Genomic DNA, 15,970 nt, shown 5'->3' on the forward strand with positions numbered 1-15,970 from the left:
AAGGACACAGAGGAAAAGATAAACCCATTGGTCTTTCCAGGGAGAATGAAAAGGACACAGAGGAAAAGATAAACCCATTGGTCTGTCCAGGGAGAAAGACAAGGACACAGAGGGAAAGATAAACCCATTGGTCTGTCCCGGGAGAAAGACAAGGACACAGAGGAAAAGATAAACCCATTGGTCTGTCCAGGGAGAAAGAAAAGGACACAGAGGGAAAGATAAACCCATTGGTCTGTCCAGGGAGAAAGACAAGGACACAGAGGAAAAGATAAACCCATTGGTCTGTCCAGGGAGAAAGACAAGGACACAGAGGGAAAGATAAACCCATTGGTCTGTCCAGGGAGAAAGACAAGGACACAGAGGGAAAGATAAACCCATTGGTCTGTCCAGGGAGAAAGACAAGGACACAGAGGGAAAGATAAACCCATTGGTCTGTCCAGGGAGTAAGAAAAGGACACAGAGGAAAAGATAAACCCATTGGTCTGTCCAGGGAGAAAGACAATGACACAGAGGGAAAGATAAACCCATTGGTCTTTCCAGGGAGTAAGAAAAGGACACAGAGGAAAAGATAAACCCATTGGTCTGTCCAGGGAGAAAGACAATGACACAGAGGGAAAGATAAACCCATTGGTCTGTCCAGGGAGAAAGACAATGACACAGAGGGAAAGATAAACCCATTGGTCTTTCCAGGGAGAAGGAAAAGGAAATGAAGGGAAACAAATGGTGAAATAAGAAAAAAAACACTAGTTTTTACCCTTCAGGGGGTTGGTGACATTTTGTCAGTTCTGTTTTTGCTCCATCTCTCCATTACCAGGAAACAAGAAACACAGTGTTTATTGCATTGCTGAGAAGGAAGCTGCAAGGAAGCATTTCGTTGGTCAGTGTATACCATGTACCATGTGTATCATGTACATACGACTAAAACTAGTCACACACTGGTTATCTAGCTGGAGCCACTTACAGTAGTTAAAGTCCTTGTTCAACGTTAGGTCATTTAACTGGGTTGTCGCCCCCCCTTGGGTTGTGCCGTGGCGGAGATCTTTGTGGGCTATACTCGGCCTCGTCTCAGGATGGTAAAATCAAATCAAATCAAATTTTATTTGTCACATACACATGGTTAGCAGATGTTAATGCAAGTGTAGTGAAATGCTTGTGCTTCTAGTTCCGACAATGCAGTGATAACCAACAAGTAATCTAACTAACAATTCCAAAACTACTGTCTTATACACAGTGTAAGGGGATAAGGAACATGTACATAAGGATATATGAATGAGTGATGGTACAGAGCAGCATACAGTAGATGGTATCGAGTACAGTATATACATATGAGATGAGTGTGTAGACAAAGTAAACAAAGTGGCATAGTTAAAGTGGCTAGTGATACATGTGTTACATAAGGATGCAGTCGATGATGTAGAGTACAGTATATACATACGCATATGAGATTAATAATGTAGGGTAAGTAACATTATATAAGGTAGCATTGTTTAAAGTGGCTAGTGATATATTTACATCATTTCCCATCAATTCCCATTATTAAAATGGCTGGAGTTGGGTCAGTGTCAATGACAGTGTGTTGGCAGCAGCCACTCAGTGTTAGTGGTGGCTGTTTAACAGTCTGATGGCCTTGAGATAGAAGCTGTTTTTCAGTCTCTCGGTCCCAGCTTTGATGCACCTGTACTGACCTCGCCTTCTGGATGATAGCGGGGTGAACAGGCAGTGGTTCGGGTGGTTGATGTCCTTGATGATCTTTATGGCCTTCCTGTAACAACGGGTGGTGTAGGTGTCCTGGAGGGCAGGTAGTTTGCCCCCGGTGATGCGTTGTGCAGTCCTCACTACCCTCTGGAGAGCCTTACGGTTGAGGCGGAGCAGTTGCCGTACCAGGCGGTGATACAGCCCGCCAGGATGCTCTCGATTGTGCATCTGTAGAAGTTTGTGAGTGCTTTTGGTGACAAGCCAAATTTCTTCAGCCTCCTGAGGTTGAATAGGCGCTGCTGCGCCTTCTTCACGACGCTGTCAGTGTGAGTGGACCAATTCAGTTTGTCTGTGATGTGTATGCCGAGGAACTTAAAACTAGCTACCCTCTCCACTACTGTTCCATCGATGTGGATAGGGGGTGTTCCCTCTGCTGTTTCCTGAAGTCCACAATCATCTCCTTAGTTTTGTTGACGTTGAGTGTGAGGTTATTTTCCTGACACCACACTCCGAGGGCCCTCACCTCCTCCCTGTAGGCCGTCTCGTCGTTGTTGGTAATCAAGCCTACCACTGTTGTGTCGTCCGCAAACTTGATGATTGAGTTGGAGCGTGCGTGGCCACGCAGTCGTGGGTGAACAGGGAGTACAGGAGAGGGCTCAGAACGCACCCTTGTGGGGCCCCCGTGTTGAGGATCAGCGGGGAGGAGATGTTGTTGCCTACCCTCACCACCTGGGGCGGCCCGTCAGGAAGTCCAGTACCCAGTTGCACAGGGCGGGGTCGAGACCCAGGGTCTCGAGCTTGATGACGAGCTTGGAGGGTACTATGGTGTTGAATGCCGAGCTGTAGTCGATGAACAGCATTCTCACATAGGTATTCCTCTTGTCCAGGTGGGTTAGGGCAGTGTGCAGTGTGGTTGAGATTGCATCGTCTGTGGACCTATTTGGGCGGTAAGCAAATTGTAGTGGGTCTAGGGTGTCAGGTAGGGTGGAGGTGATATGGTCCTTGACTAGTCTCTCAAAGCACTTCATGATGACGGAAGTGAGTGCTACGGGGCGGTAGTCGTTTAGCTCAGTTACCTTAGCTTTCTTGGGAACAGGAACAATGGTGGCCCTCTTGAAGCATGTGGGAACAGCAGACTGGTATAGGGATTGATTGAATATGTCCGTAAACACACCGGCCAGCTGGTCTGCGCATGCTCTGAGGGCGCGGCTGGGGATGCCGTCTGGGCCTGCAGCCTTGCGAGGGTTAACACGTTTAAATGTCTTACTCACCTCGGCTGCAGTGAAGGAGAGACCGCATGTTTCCGTTGCAGGCCGTGTCAGTGGCACTGTATTGTCCTCAAAGCGGGCAAAAAAGTTATTTAGTCTGCCTGGGAGCAAGACATCCTGGTCCGTGACTGGGCTGGATTTCATCTTGTAGTCCGTGATTGACTGTAGACCCTGCCACATGCCTCTTGTGTCTGAGCCATTGAATTGAGATTCCACTGGTAAGTTGGTGGTTGAAGATATCCCTCTAGTGGTGTGGGGGCTGTGCTTTGGCAAAGTGGGGGTTATATCCTTCCTGTTTGGCCCTGTCCAGGGATGTCCTCGGATGGGGCCACAGTGTCTCCTGACCCCTCCTGTCTCAGCCTCCAGTATTTATGCTGCAGTAGTTTAAGTGTCGGGGGGCTAGGGTCAGTTTGTTATATCTGGAGTACTTCTCCTGTCCTATTCGGTGTCCTGTGTGAATTTAAGTGTGCTCTCTCTAATTCTCTCTTTCTTTTTCTTTCTCTCTCTCGGAGGACCTGAGCCCGAGGACCATGCCCCAGGACTACCTGACATGTTGACTCCTTGCTGTCCCCAGTCCACCTGGCTGTGCTGCTGCTCCAGTTTCAACTGTTCTGCCTTATTATTATTGGACCATACTGGTCTTTAATGAACATTTGAACATCTTGGCCATGTTCTGTTATAATCTCCACCCGGCACAGCCAGAAGAGGACTGGCCACCCCACATAGCCTGGTTCCTCTCTAGGTTTCTTCCTAGGTTTTGGCCTTTCTAGGGAGTTTTTCCTAGCCACCGTGCTTCTACACCTGCATTGCTTGCTGTTTGGGGTTTTAGGCTGGGTTTCTGTACAGCACTTTGAGATATCAGCTGTTGTACGAAGGGCTATATAAATACATTTGATTTGATTTAACACCGTTACACAGGATCTCAGCTGGTGGAGACACACAGAGAGGAATCAACATGGAGAAATACAACTGGAGTCACAGTTACTCATCCTCTTGTGCTTATTATTATGCCTGATGTAACCAAACAAACCATTTAATGTATGTACAGGAAACCAACCCATGAATCATACAGCCAAGATTCTCAACCAGCAAGATGCTCAGCCAGCAAGATGCTCAACCAGTAGGATGCTCAAACAGCAAAATGATCCCCATTTTGATGCACCTGTACTGATCTCGCCTTCTGGATGATAGCGGGGTGAACAGGCAGTGGCTCGGGTGGTTGTTGTCCTTGATGATCTTTTTGGCCTTCCTGTGACATCGGGTGGTGTAGGTGTCCTGGAGGGCAGGTAGTTTGCCCCCGGTGATGCGTTGTGCAGACCTCACTACTCTCTGGAAGGCCTGATAGTTATGGGCGAAGCAGTTGCCGTACCAGGCGGTGATACAGCTCGACAGGATGCTCTTGATTGTGCATCTGTAAAAGTTTGTGAGTGTTTTTGGTGACAAGGCGAATTTCTTGCACCTTCTTCACCAAGCTTTCTGTGCTGGTGCACCATTTCAGTTTGTCCGTGATGTGTACGCCGAGGACACCACACTCCGAGGGCCCTCACCTCCTCCCCGTGGGCCGTCTCGTCGTTGTTGGTAATCAAGCCTTCCACTGTAGTGTCGTCCGCAAACTTGATGATTGAGTTGGAGGCGTGCATGGCCACACAGTCGTGGGTGAACAGGGAATTCAGGAGAGGGCTGAGAATGCACCCTTGTGGGGCCCCAGTGTTGAGGATCAGCGGGGTGGAGATGTTGTTACCTACCCTCACCACCTGGGAGCAGCCCGTCAGGAAGTCCAGGACCCAGTTGCACAGGGCCGGGATGAGACCCAGGGTCTCGAGCTTAATGATGAGTTTGGAGGGTACAATTGTGTTAAACGCTGAGCTGTAGTCGATGAACAGCATTCTTACATAGGTATTCCTCTTGTCCAGATGGGTTAGGGCAGTGCGCAGTGTGATTGCGATTGCGTCGTCTGTAAACCTATTGTGGCGGTAAGCAAATCAAAGCAAATCAAAGCAAATCAAAGGTTATTGGTCACGTATACAGATTTGCAGATGTTATCGCAGGTGCAGCAAAATGCTTGTGTTTCTAGCTCCACCAGTGCAATAATACCTAGCAATACAAAACAATATGCACATAATCCCCAAAACAATCAAAGAAAGACATACAAAAATATCAGAAAGAGCAACGTCAGAGTCCAGAATAGGTCCTTGATGATCTTCTTAGCCTTCCTGTGACACTGGGTACTGTAGATGTCCAGGAGGGCAGGCAGTGTGCCCCCAGTGATGTGTTGGGCTGACCGGCACCACCCTCTGGAGAGCCTTGCGGTTGCAGGCGGTGGTGCAGTTGCCGTACCAAGCAGTGATCCCAGACAGAATGCTCTCAATGGTGCATCTGTAGGAGTTTGTGAGGGTCTTAGGGGCCAAGAAAGTAACTAGGTTACACTACTTCTAAACAGCTCCAATAGAAATGCCTGATCTTGGATTCAAACCTCTCTGTCTGCCCAGTATTCATGCAGTACTGTATCTCTCTGAGGGAGACAGGCAGCGACACATACAGACCATCTCCTATCAGAGTGCTCAGAGTCCCAGGTCCTTTTAAACAGAAAGCCATGGTCTGTCTGTCTGTCTGTCTGTCTGTCTGTCTGTCTGTCTGTCTGTCTGTCTGTCTGTCTGTCTGTCTGTCTGTCTGTCTGTCTGTCTGTCTGTCTGTCTGTCTGTCTGTCTGTCTGTCTGTCTGTCTCTCTTTCTCTCACCAGGTTGCTGTGTGATAGAAACAATCTGCTATCAGATAAATATTTTGATACTGAAGGGGTTATCTCCTCCTGTTTTGTCGGAGCTTTACTGCCTTAACGGCAGCGGTAAATGGCTGATAAGAATCTTAGAATGGCTGATAAGAATCTTAGAATGGCTGATAAGAATATTAGAATGGCTGATAAGAATATTAGAATGGCTGATAAGAATATTAGAATGGCTGATAAGAATATTAGAATGGCTGATAAGAATCTTAGAATGGCTGATAAGAATCTTAGAATGGCTGATAAGAATCTTAGAATGGCTGATAAGAATCTTAGAATGGCTGGTAAGAATTTTAGAATGGCTGAAAATAATTTTAGAATGGCTGATAAGAATATTAGAATGGCTGATAAGAATCTTAGAATGGCTGAAAAGAATCTTAGAATGGCTGATAAGAATCTTAGAATGGCTGATAAGAATCTTAGAATGGCTGATAAGAATCTTAGAATGGCTGATAAGAATCTTAGAATGGCTGATAAGAATCTTAGAATGGCTGATAAGAATCTTAGAATGGCTGATAAGAATCTTAGAATGGCTGATAAGAATCTTAGAATGGCTGATAAGAATCTTAGAATGGCTGATAAGAATCTTAGAATGGCTGTTAAGAATCTTAGAATGGCTGTTAAGAATCTTAGAATGGCTGTAAGAATATTAGAATCTTAGAATGGCTGATAAGAATCTTAAATGAATCTTAGAATGGCTGATAAGAATCTTAGAATGGCTGATAAGAATCTTAGAATGGCTGATAAGAATCTTAGAATGGCTGATAAGAATATTAGAATGGCTGATAAGAATCTTAGAATGGCTGATAAGAATCTTATAATGGCTGATAAGAATCTTATAATGGCTGTAGGGGTGAAAGCAGAGCTGAGCGCCAATTCAATTCCAAGTGTGCTGCAATCTGAGGCACACACTTTGCACACACTTATTTTCTCTCATTTCTCACCCTACTGACCAGGGTCCAAGTGCTCAACTGTAGTGGACTATATATAGAACAGGGTGACATTTGTCCACGTATCGGTTTATTGGCCAAATATACATTAAAACTAAGCACAGAAGAACAGTGCTACTGTCTGTTACATCTGGCTTCAGATTCTATACGTCTGTCAAAGGTCACAGTCAAACGGAGTCATTAATAAAGGAAACAGAGACAGGTTGGTGATTGGATGGATAAGTTAGACTTCATTTGAATATTAAATAAATACACAAGGTTAAGCTGAATATTATTACACATTAAGTTAAACTGTAATGCATCTACAGTACCATATCAATTTCCCCTCCAGTTAATTGAATAGCCAGTGGTGAGCCTATTTATTTATAGGAGGGTGTGTGTGTGTGTGTGTGTGTGTGTGTGTGTGTGTGTGTGTGTGTGTGTGTGTGTGTGTGTGTGTGTGTGTGTGTGTGTGTGTGTGTGTGTGTGTGTGTGTGTGTGTGTGTGTGTGTGTGTGTGTGTGTGTGTGTGTGTGTGTGTGTGTGTACGTGTGTTCGTGTGCGTGTGTAAGCAGCTCCAGGGAGACCACAAGCAGCATCAAAGCAAAGCCCCTGATCAATCTCTCTCCTCCTCCAGGGCCGGTGACATCATATTGATTTCTGATAGTTCTGTGACACACTCATCAATTGCTGGTATTGAGAAAAATTCAGCATGTGCCCTTTAAGTTACAATGAGGGATAGCCTAACCAACATGCGTCTAGTATAGCAACTGTTAGAAACCATAATTTGCAAATAAATTTATTAAAATCCTACAATGTGATTTTCTGGATTTTTTCTTCTAATTTTGTCTGTCATAGTTGAAGTGTACCTATTATGAAAATTACAGGCCTCTCATCTTTTTAAGTAGGAGAACTTGCACAATTGGTGGCTGACTAAATACTTTTTTGCCCCACTGAATATGACTCCAGATGGACTTGATAACAGGCTATCATTATATGATTACCTGTTTATCTCCATCTCCCAAGTGTGCTGTCAATTTCCAACTGAATTTAACATAGGAACAGCCGATTAAGGTTTCCGTAGCCTCTTCAGTGCCTTCAGAAAGTAATGTATACCCTTTGATTTATTCCACATTTTGTTTGTGTTACAGCGTGAACGGATTAAATTGATTTTCAAAGAATTTAGCTAATTTATTGCAAATGAAATACAGAAATATCACATTTACATAAGTTGTCAATACATGTTAGAATCACCATTGGCATCGATTACAGCTGTGATTCTTTCTGTGTAAGTCTATAAGAGCTTTCCACACCTGGATTGTACAATATTTGCACATTATTGTTTTACAAATTCTTCAAAAAGGTGTCAAATTGGTTGTTGATCATTGCTAGACAGCCATTTTCAAGTCTTGCCATTGATTTTCAAGCAGATTTAAGTTAAAACTGTAACTAGGCCACTCTTGGTAAGCAAATCCTGTGTATATTTCATCTTGTGTTTTAGGTTATTGTCCTGCTGAAAGGTGAATTTGTCTCCCAGTGTCTGTTGGAAAGCAGACTGAACCAGGATTTCCTCTAGGATTTTGCCTGTGTTTAGCTCTATTCCGTTTATTTTTATCCTAAAAAACTCCCAAGTCCTTGCCGATGACTAGGATACCCATAACATGATGCAGCCATCACCATGCTTGAAAATATGAAGAGTGGTGTTGGATTTGCCCCAAACATAACACTTGTATTCAGGACGTAAAGTTAATATCTTTGCCATATTTTTTGCAGTTTTACTTTAGTTCCTTATTGCAGACAGGATGCTTGTTTTGGAATATTGTTATTCTGTACAGGCTTCCTTCTTTTCACTTTGTCATTTAGGTGAGTATTATGGAGTAACTACAATGTTGTAGTTTTCTCATATCACAGTCATTAAACTCTCAACAACGCTATCAACAAGGCAGGTCCTACAGTCCCTAGATTTGTCGCACCTGGACTAGTGTCCAGTCGTGTGGTCAGTTGCCACAAAGAGGGGCTTAGGAAAAGTACAATTGGACTCAGAACAGGGCAGCACGGCTGGCCCTTTAATGTACATGGAGAGCTAACATTAATAATATGCATGTCAATCTCTCCTGGCTCAAAATAGAGGAGAAATTGACTTTGGCACTACTTGTATTTGTGAGCGGTATTGACATGTTGAATGCACCAAGCTGTCTGTTTAAACTATTAGCACACAGCTCGGACACCCATGCAAACACCACAAGATATGCCACCAGAGGTCTCTTCACAGTCCCCAAGTCCAGAACAGACTATGGGAGGCACACAGTATTACACAGAGTCATGACTACATGGGACTCTATTCCACATCAAGCACCTGATGCAAGCAGTAGAAACATATATATATATTTTTTTTCACACATTTAAAAAAACACCTTATGGAACAGCGGTGGCTATACATACATACATATGCCCTATACACACATGTACACATGGATTTTGTGTTGTGTTGTATGTGGTAGTAGAATAGCGGTCCGAGGGCACAAACTGATGTAAAAACCTGTTGTGAAATGCATTGTAATGTTTCAAAAATGTTTTATATAACTGCATTAATGTTGCTTCCTTGGCAACAGCTAATGGGGGATCCATAATAAATACAAATACAAACTGTTTTAAATGTCTGAGGGGTTTCCTTCCTCTCCGGCAACTGAGTTAGGAAGGACGCCTGTATCTTTGTAGTGTGACTGGGTATATAGACACACCATCCAAAGTGTAATTAATAAACTTCACCATGCTCAAAGGGATACTCATGGTCAGTTTTTTATACCCATCTACCAATAAATGCCCTTATTTGCAAGGCAATGGAAAACCTCCTGGTCTTTGTGGTTGAATATGTTTGAAATTCACTGTTCCACTGAGGGGCCTTAGATATAGTTACTTGTATATGTGGGGTACAGAGAGGAGGTAATCATTTAAAAAATCAGGTTAAACACTATTATTGCACACAGAGTGAGTTCATGCAACTTATTATGTGACTTGTTAAGCACATTTTGACTCCTAAACATATTTAGGCTTGCCATGACAACAAAGGGATTGAATATTTACTGACTCAAGGCATTTCAGCTTTTCTTTTATTATTAATTTGTAAAAAGTTTCTAAAAACATAATTCCACTTTGACATTATGGGGTATTGTGTGTAGGCCAGGGACACCGAATCTCAATGTAATCCATTTTAAATCCAGACTGTCACTCAACAAAATGTGGAAAAAGTTAAGGGGTGTGTATCATTGCTGATGGCACTGTATTGCATTGTCCTTCTCAAACCCCAACCCCAATCCAACCCCACTGTAGTGCAGGCAGTTGGACGCAGTTGTCGTGGCAAAATGATTAGGCTAGTAATTGTGGGAAAAACTTGGCTACATAGGGGGGGGGGTAGATCATATTTAATATTGCAGATACATTGTAGCTTCCATCAATGCAATTGTCTGATTCTTTTCATACATACATACATACATACATACATACATACATACATACATACATACATACATACATACATACATACATACATACATACATATATATATATACATACATACATATATATATATACATACATACATACATATATATACATACATATATACATATATATATACATACATACATATACATACATATATATATACATACATATATACATATATATATACATACATATATACATATATATATACATACATATATACATATATATATACATACATATATACATATATATATACATACATATATACATATATATATATACATACATATATACATATATATATACATACATATATACATATATATATACATACATATATACATATATATATATACATATATACATATATATATATATATATATATAAATATACACACATACATATATATTTCATTTTATGTAACCTTTATTTGCCTAGAAACAGTGGGTTAACTGCCTTGTTCAGGTGCAGAACGACACATTTTGACATTGGCAGCTCGGTATTCAATCCACCAACCTTTTGATGACTGGCCCAACACTAAAACCACTAGAATACTTGCCTCCCCAGGTAGCCAGGTACACACACACACACACACACACACACACACACACACACACACACACACACACACACACACACACACACACACACACACACACATACATACATACATACATACAGAGACACACACACACACACACACACACACACACACACACACACACACACACACACACATACATACATACATACATACATACATACATACATACATACATACATACATACATACATACATACATACATACATACATACATACATACATACATACATACATACATACACGTATTTTAAAAATATATATTTTCCTTTATTATATTCCCCTAACCCTACCACCCCTCTCCTAATTGGAGTAAACTAATAAACAACAACACTAAGGCTTCTACTTCCAGCTTATACATAATAACATACATTTTACGGACATCAGACATTTCTGATGTCCATCCAGTTTGATTTCTATTTGCCATATATTTTTTCAACTGTGCTGCGATGCTGCGATGCTGCGATGCTTATTCTATAGAGATTTCGCAGCAGGCAACACAACAGCCACGCGCCTCGGGCGAACTTTTCACCCCACAAACTCTCCGACCGTCGATATCAACTGTGGCACGCGGCTATTTTATTCACTGGCTGGAAAAGTGGCGCAGCAAACACATGGGGGAACGGTTTGTGTCTAACAGTCTCGCAACCATCCCCACCCTTAAAAACAAAAATCTCAGGAAAATCTCACAGAGTAAAAAAAAATAACTTGATTAAAAGTTAGACATTAAATGCCCACATTACACCATGGTCAGAAAATGGGGTTTCCTTCTAGTTACCGTCTAACCCTCTCCCTGCACATGTAATATGACATCTATAGAAGCCAATAATATCGCCCATACAAATATCAATTCCATCATTAGGCTAAGGTCTATTAACTTTGCAACTAGGCGAATCGTATTGCCCGCTGTTCCCCGAAGCGCAACGGACCTATCTGTGAGAGATACAGAGCCAGCGGTTTCTGCAAGCTTACCTGCATGACACTGTGATCTCCACTTTGGTGGCCGGGACGCTTCCCGCAATGGGATCGAAGTCACACACCGCAGCCATGCTATCTAGCTTGTCCATAACGTCTCCCTCCATGCGCGCGGAAGAACCGGGCCAACTCCCCTGTTCACTCAGCCTGGCCGCGTACGAGTACCTTTCGTGAGTATCTCCACGCCTTTCTCCCAAGCGCAGGTGCACAGCGAGCGTTCCTCTGAGAACAGGTCAACCGTCAGTGGATGAGTAGAGGAAGATAGATGAGGATTGAAGTCACATCCGGTAAGTGCTCTCCATTGGGTAGAGAAGGAACACTGTCCAGTTTGAGTATAGTGGAAACATGGAGCAGCCTAACCAAATGAAATTGTAATTGATTTAGGGCGGTGGATCCGGAGTCCCAACCAAGTCACCGGCGCGGACTTCTCTCTTTGTCTTCGGGCTAAGAATGATCTCTACTGGCAATGGAGCGTTTGGAATGTAAATGCTCGGAGAAACAGCCCCACCCCCGCTCTGCATTCTTTCACATGCCGGCTGCCTGCGACTGACTGACAGGCTGACTGTAGTTGACTGACTGACTGTCACTCAGTGCGGATCCACTCTATTGATTAACGGACATGGATCATTATCGCGCTCAAAATTATTTTCCTGGGCCATTAATAGCAACAGCTAACCACCGGACGTAAATTAATGGATATATCCTCATCCAATTAGCGTATATGTTAAAAGTTAAATTAGTCATTTTAAGGGATAAACGTCACTTTTTATAGCCTACTTTGAGTTAAAATACTGCCAATTAGACTTCCCAGGTGCTTTCTTTGACTAAGTTTGTGTGAAATAATTAACATTTTAAAAACGGAAGATTACAAATATATATCATAACCTGTTTCCCTCTAAATATATTGCGGTGGCGTCCTATTTTCCACGTCTATTAAAATCTGACTATTGCTAAACATATACATAGAAACTGACGCAATGTATTGAACGTGCTGTGCATTTTCTTAAATACTAAATAAATATTCTTAATCGATGGTAAATTGATTAGCCTACATCCGCTGACAACATCCCCAAAGAACGAGTTTCTATTGACCAGCGGCAGTGCGCTTTGAGCACGTCTCTCCTCTGAACAGCTCCTCAAACGCTTGCGTTGGCAGAACTCTTATAGACTATGAGGCTATAATGTATTTTCATCACGTCTCTGTGTCCGTCCCAAAAGGCATCATATTCCCTATATAGTGCACCACTTTTGACCTATGGGACCTGATCAAAAGGAGTGCACCAAATAGAGAGTAGGGTGTCATTTCGGGTATATACGCAGCTATGTTGTGGCTCATTTGTCCGACTAATAAAATTGCAATTATATTTTTTATGACAGTGAAACGACTTGGTACGAGTGGTTGAATATGAAGCCATCAGATTACCCTACAGTATAACCTCCAGGAACGATATCTATGCATGCCTGTCAATAGTGAGACAGCAGCTAAACTAGCCTTGTATTGCATTTAACTGCTTCAAATACTGTTTGAAATCATTTTTTAAAAGTCTCTGTGCTTGATTGAGCTTGCCTGGCTTAATGGACCAATAGAATAGCCCCAAAACGGTAAACCCCACCCACCTGGCAGTGCATGCAGGCTAGAGCAAACACTCACATTATTTTAAAGATTTGAAATAATATTTGCAACCAGGTGTGCTGATAATGAACAAGGAGTGACTCTGAGCAGAACAATCGAACATGTGTAGGAGTTGTTTAAGATACAACTACAGTCCACAACCCATTGTACAATCAACAAATATGACATTTTAAGCATTCATTTTGAATGGTTAAGTTAAGGGTTAAGGTTTAGAATTGGGTAAAAACAAACACAACTCCATGGTTAAAGCTGCAATAAGTAACTTTTGGGCGTGACCTTGCCAAATTCACATATAAATGTGCATTAAAGATATTTCATTCTCATTGAAAGCAAGTCTAAGAAGCGGTAGATTTGTTCTATGTGCTCTATTTCTATGCTTCCCGTTCTTAAGTTTTGTTTTGAGTATTTTACATTCGATTTTGTACATCATCTTCAAACAACTTGAAAATACAATATTTTTGTCTATTTAAAATATATTTCACAGCGGTATAGACGGTACAATGATTCTCTACATTGCTCTACATTGCTTGCTTTTGTCACAAACTCAGTAGTGTTAAGTACTACTTAAAAGTATTTTTACTTAAGTCGTTTTTGGGGGTATCTGTCCTTTACTATTTATATTTTTGACTACTTTTACTTCACTACATTCCTAAATAAAAGAATGTACTTTTTATCACTTACATTTCCCCTGAAACCCAGAAGTACTCCTTACATTTAGAATTTGTAGCAGGACAGGAAAATGGTGTAATTCACACACTCATCAAGAGAACATCCCTGGTCATCCCTACTGCGTCTGATCTGGGGGACTCACTAAACAGAGAACATCCCTGGTCATCCCTACTGCGTCTGATCTGGAGGACTCACTAAACAGAGAACATCCCTGGCCATCCCTACTGCCTCTGATCTGGAGGACTCACTAAACAGAGGACATCCCTGGTCATCCCTACTGCGTCTGATCTGGAGGACTCACTAAACAGAGGACATCCCTGGTCATCCCTACTGCGTCTGATCTGGAGGACTCACTAAACAGAGGACATCCCTGGTCATCCCTACTGCGTCTGATCTGGGGGACTCACTAAACAGAGGACATCCCTGGTCATCCCTACTGCGTCTGATCTGGCGGACTCACTAAACAGAGGACATCCCTGGTCATCCCTACTGCGTCTGATCTGGCAGACTCACTAAACAGAGAACATCCCTGGTCATTTCTACAGCGTCTGATCTGGCAGACTCACTAAACAGAGAACATCCCTGGTCATCTCTACAGCGTCTGATCCGACAGACTCACTAAACACACATGTTTTGTTTGTGAATTTTGTCTGAGTTTTGAACTGTGCCCCTGGCAAGCCGTAAATTAAAACATCAAGAAAATCATGTTGTCTGGTTTGCTTAATATAATAAATTGTAAATGATTTATACTTTTACTTTTGATACTTTAAGTACATTTAAAACCAAATACTTTTAGACTTTTACTCAAGTAGTATTTTACTGGGTGACTTTCACTTTTACTTGAGTTGTTTTCTATTAAAGGTATCTTTACTCAAGTATGAAAATTGGGTACTTTTTCTACCACTGCATAAACTGTAATTAGGCAAACAGAATGTTAGCAACCAGGAAATGGCGGAGCAATTTCTGCATTATTGCACCTTTAAGTTTAGGCATCAATTCCAAATGGTTAAGTTAAGAGTTAAGGTTTGGGACAGGGTACAAAAATGTTATAAAATGAGTGCTTAGTACTGAAATTGATCACACAACACTCAAAGCCAGAGCTCACAGTTTACCCCGATCCACTCTCCACTTCCACAGCATCCTTGCAAAACCTCAGCCTACTTGATGGTAATAGCGCTCACTGTTGCCCCTAGAGGCCGGTTGACGTAATCTCCTGACATCCTGCTTACCTGGACGGACGTCTAATTTTGCAGTGGATCTTGAGCAACCTGGCCGCAACAAGCTCTCTGTCTTTTTGCTGTGCCTCTTATTTTCCGTTGAAGCAAGCAACATGCCCAGCAGCTAGCCATATAGGACATCATTAGCTCTCTGTTGCTCATGGAATGTAATTGGATGTGTGTGTGTGTGTGTGTGTGTGTGTGTGTGTGTGTGTGTGTGTGTGTGTGTGTGTGTGTGTGTGTGTGTGTGTGTGTGTGTGTGTGTGTGTGTGTGTGTGTGTGTGTGTGTGTGTGTGTGTGTGTGTGTGTGTGTGTGTGTGTGTGTGTGTGTGTGTGTACATTCCTGTCCTCCACTCTGAGGTCCACAGGCTCTCCATCAGGCCTCAGTGGGCGGTAGACAGGGTAAGGCTGGTCAGCAGAGAGGACTGAGTGGTGGGCCTCGGCACTAAACACCATGTACAAGTACCACTTACTGTATACTGCTGGGACTAGGGCCATAATGCATGGTGTATGGTGAGACCCAAGGCTTTTATATACACACACACACACACACACACACACACACACACACACACACACACACACACACACACACACACACACACACACACACACACACACACACACACACACACACACACACACACACACACACACACACACACACACACACACACACACACACACACAGCCCT

General features: G+C 42.6%; 1 protein-coding gene across 3 annotated transcripts in view; it reads right to left on the reverse strand.

Moving 5' to 3' along the window:
* Window positions 1–12,539, reverse strand: part of LOC124032358 (copine-8-like) — a 211,626-nt gene extending 199,087 nt beyond the window's left edge. For all 3 annotated transcript variants that reach the window (XM_046344707.1, XM_046344706.1, XM_046344705.1), the window contains exon 1: window positions 11,754–12,539. In XM_046344707.1, coding sequence (XP_046200663.1) covers window positions 11,754–11,863 — 110 coding nt within the window. In that variant the 5' untranslated portion in view covers window positions 11,864–12,539. The remainder of the gene's footprint in view (window positions 1–11,753) is intronic.
* Window positions 12,540–15,970: the final 3,431 nt, after the last annotated feature.

Source organism: Oncorhynchus gorbuscha, linkage group LG03, assembly GCF_021184085.1.
Source record: "Oncorhynchus gorbuscha isolate QuinsamMale2020 ecotype Even-year linkage group LG03, OgorEven_v1.0, whole genome shotgun sequence".
Lineage (NCBI taxonomy): Eukaryota > Metazoa > Chordata > Actinopteri > Salmoniformes > Salmonidae > Oncorhynchus > Oncorhynchus gorbuscha.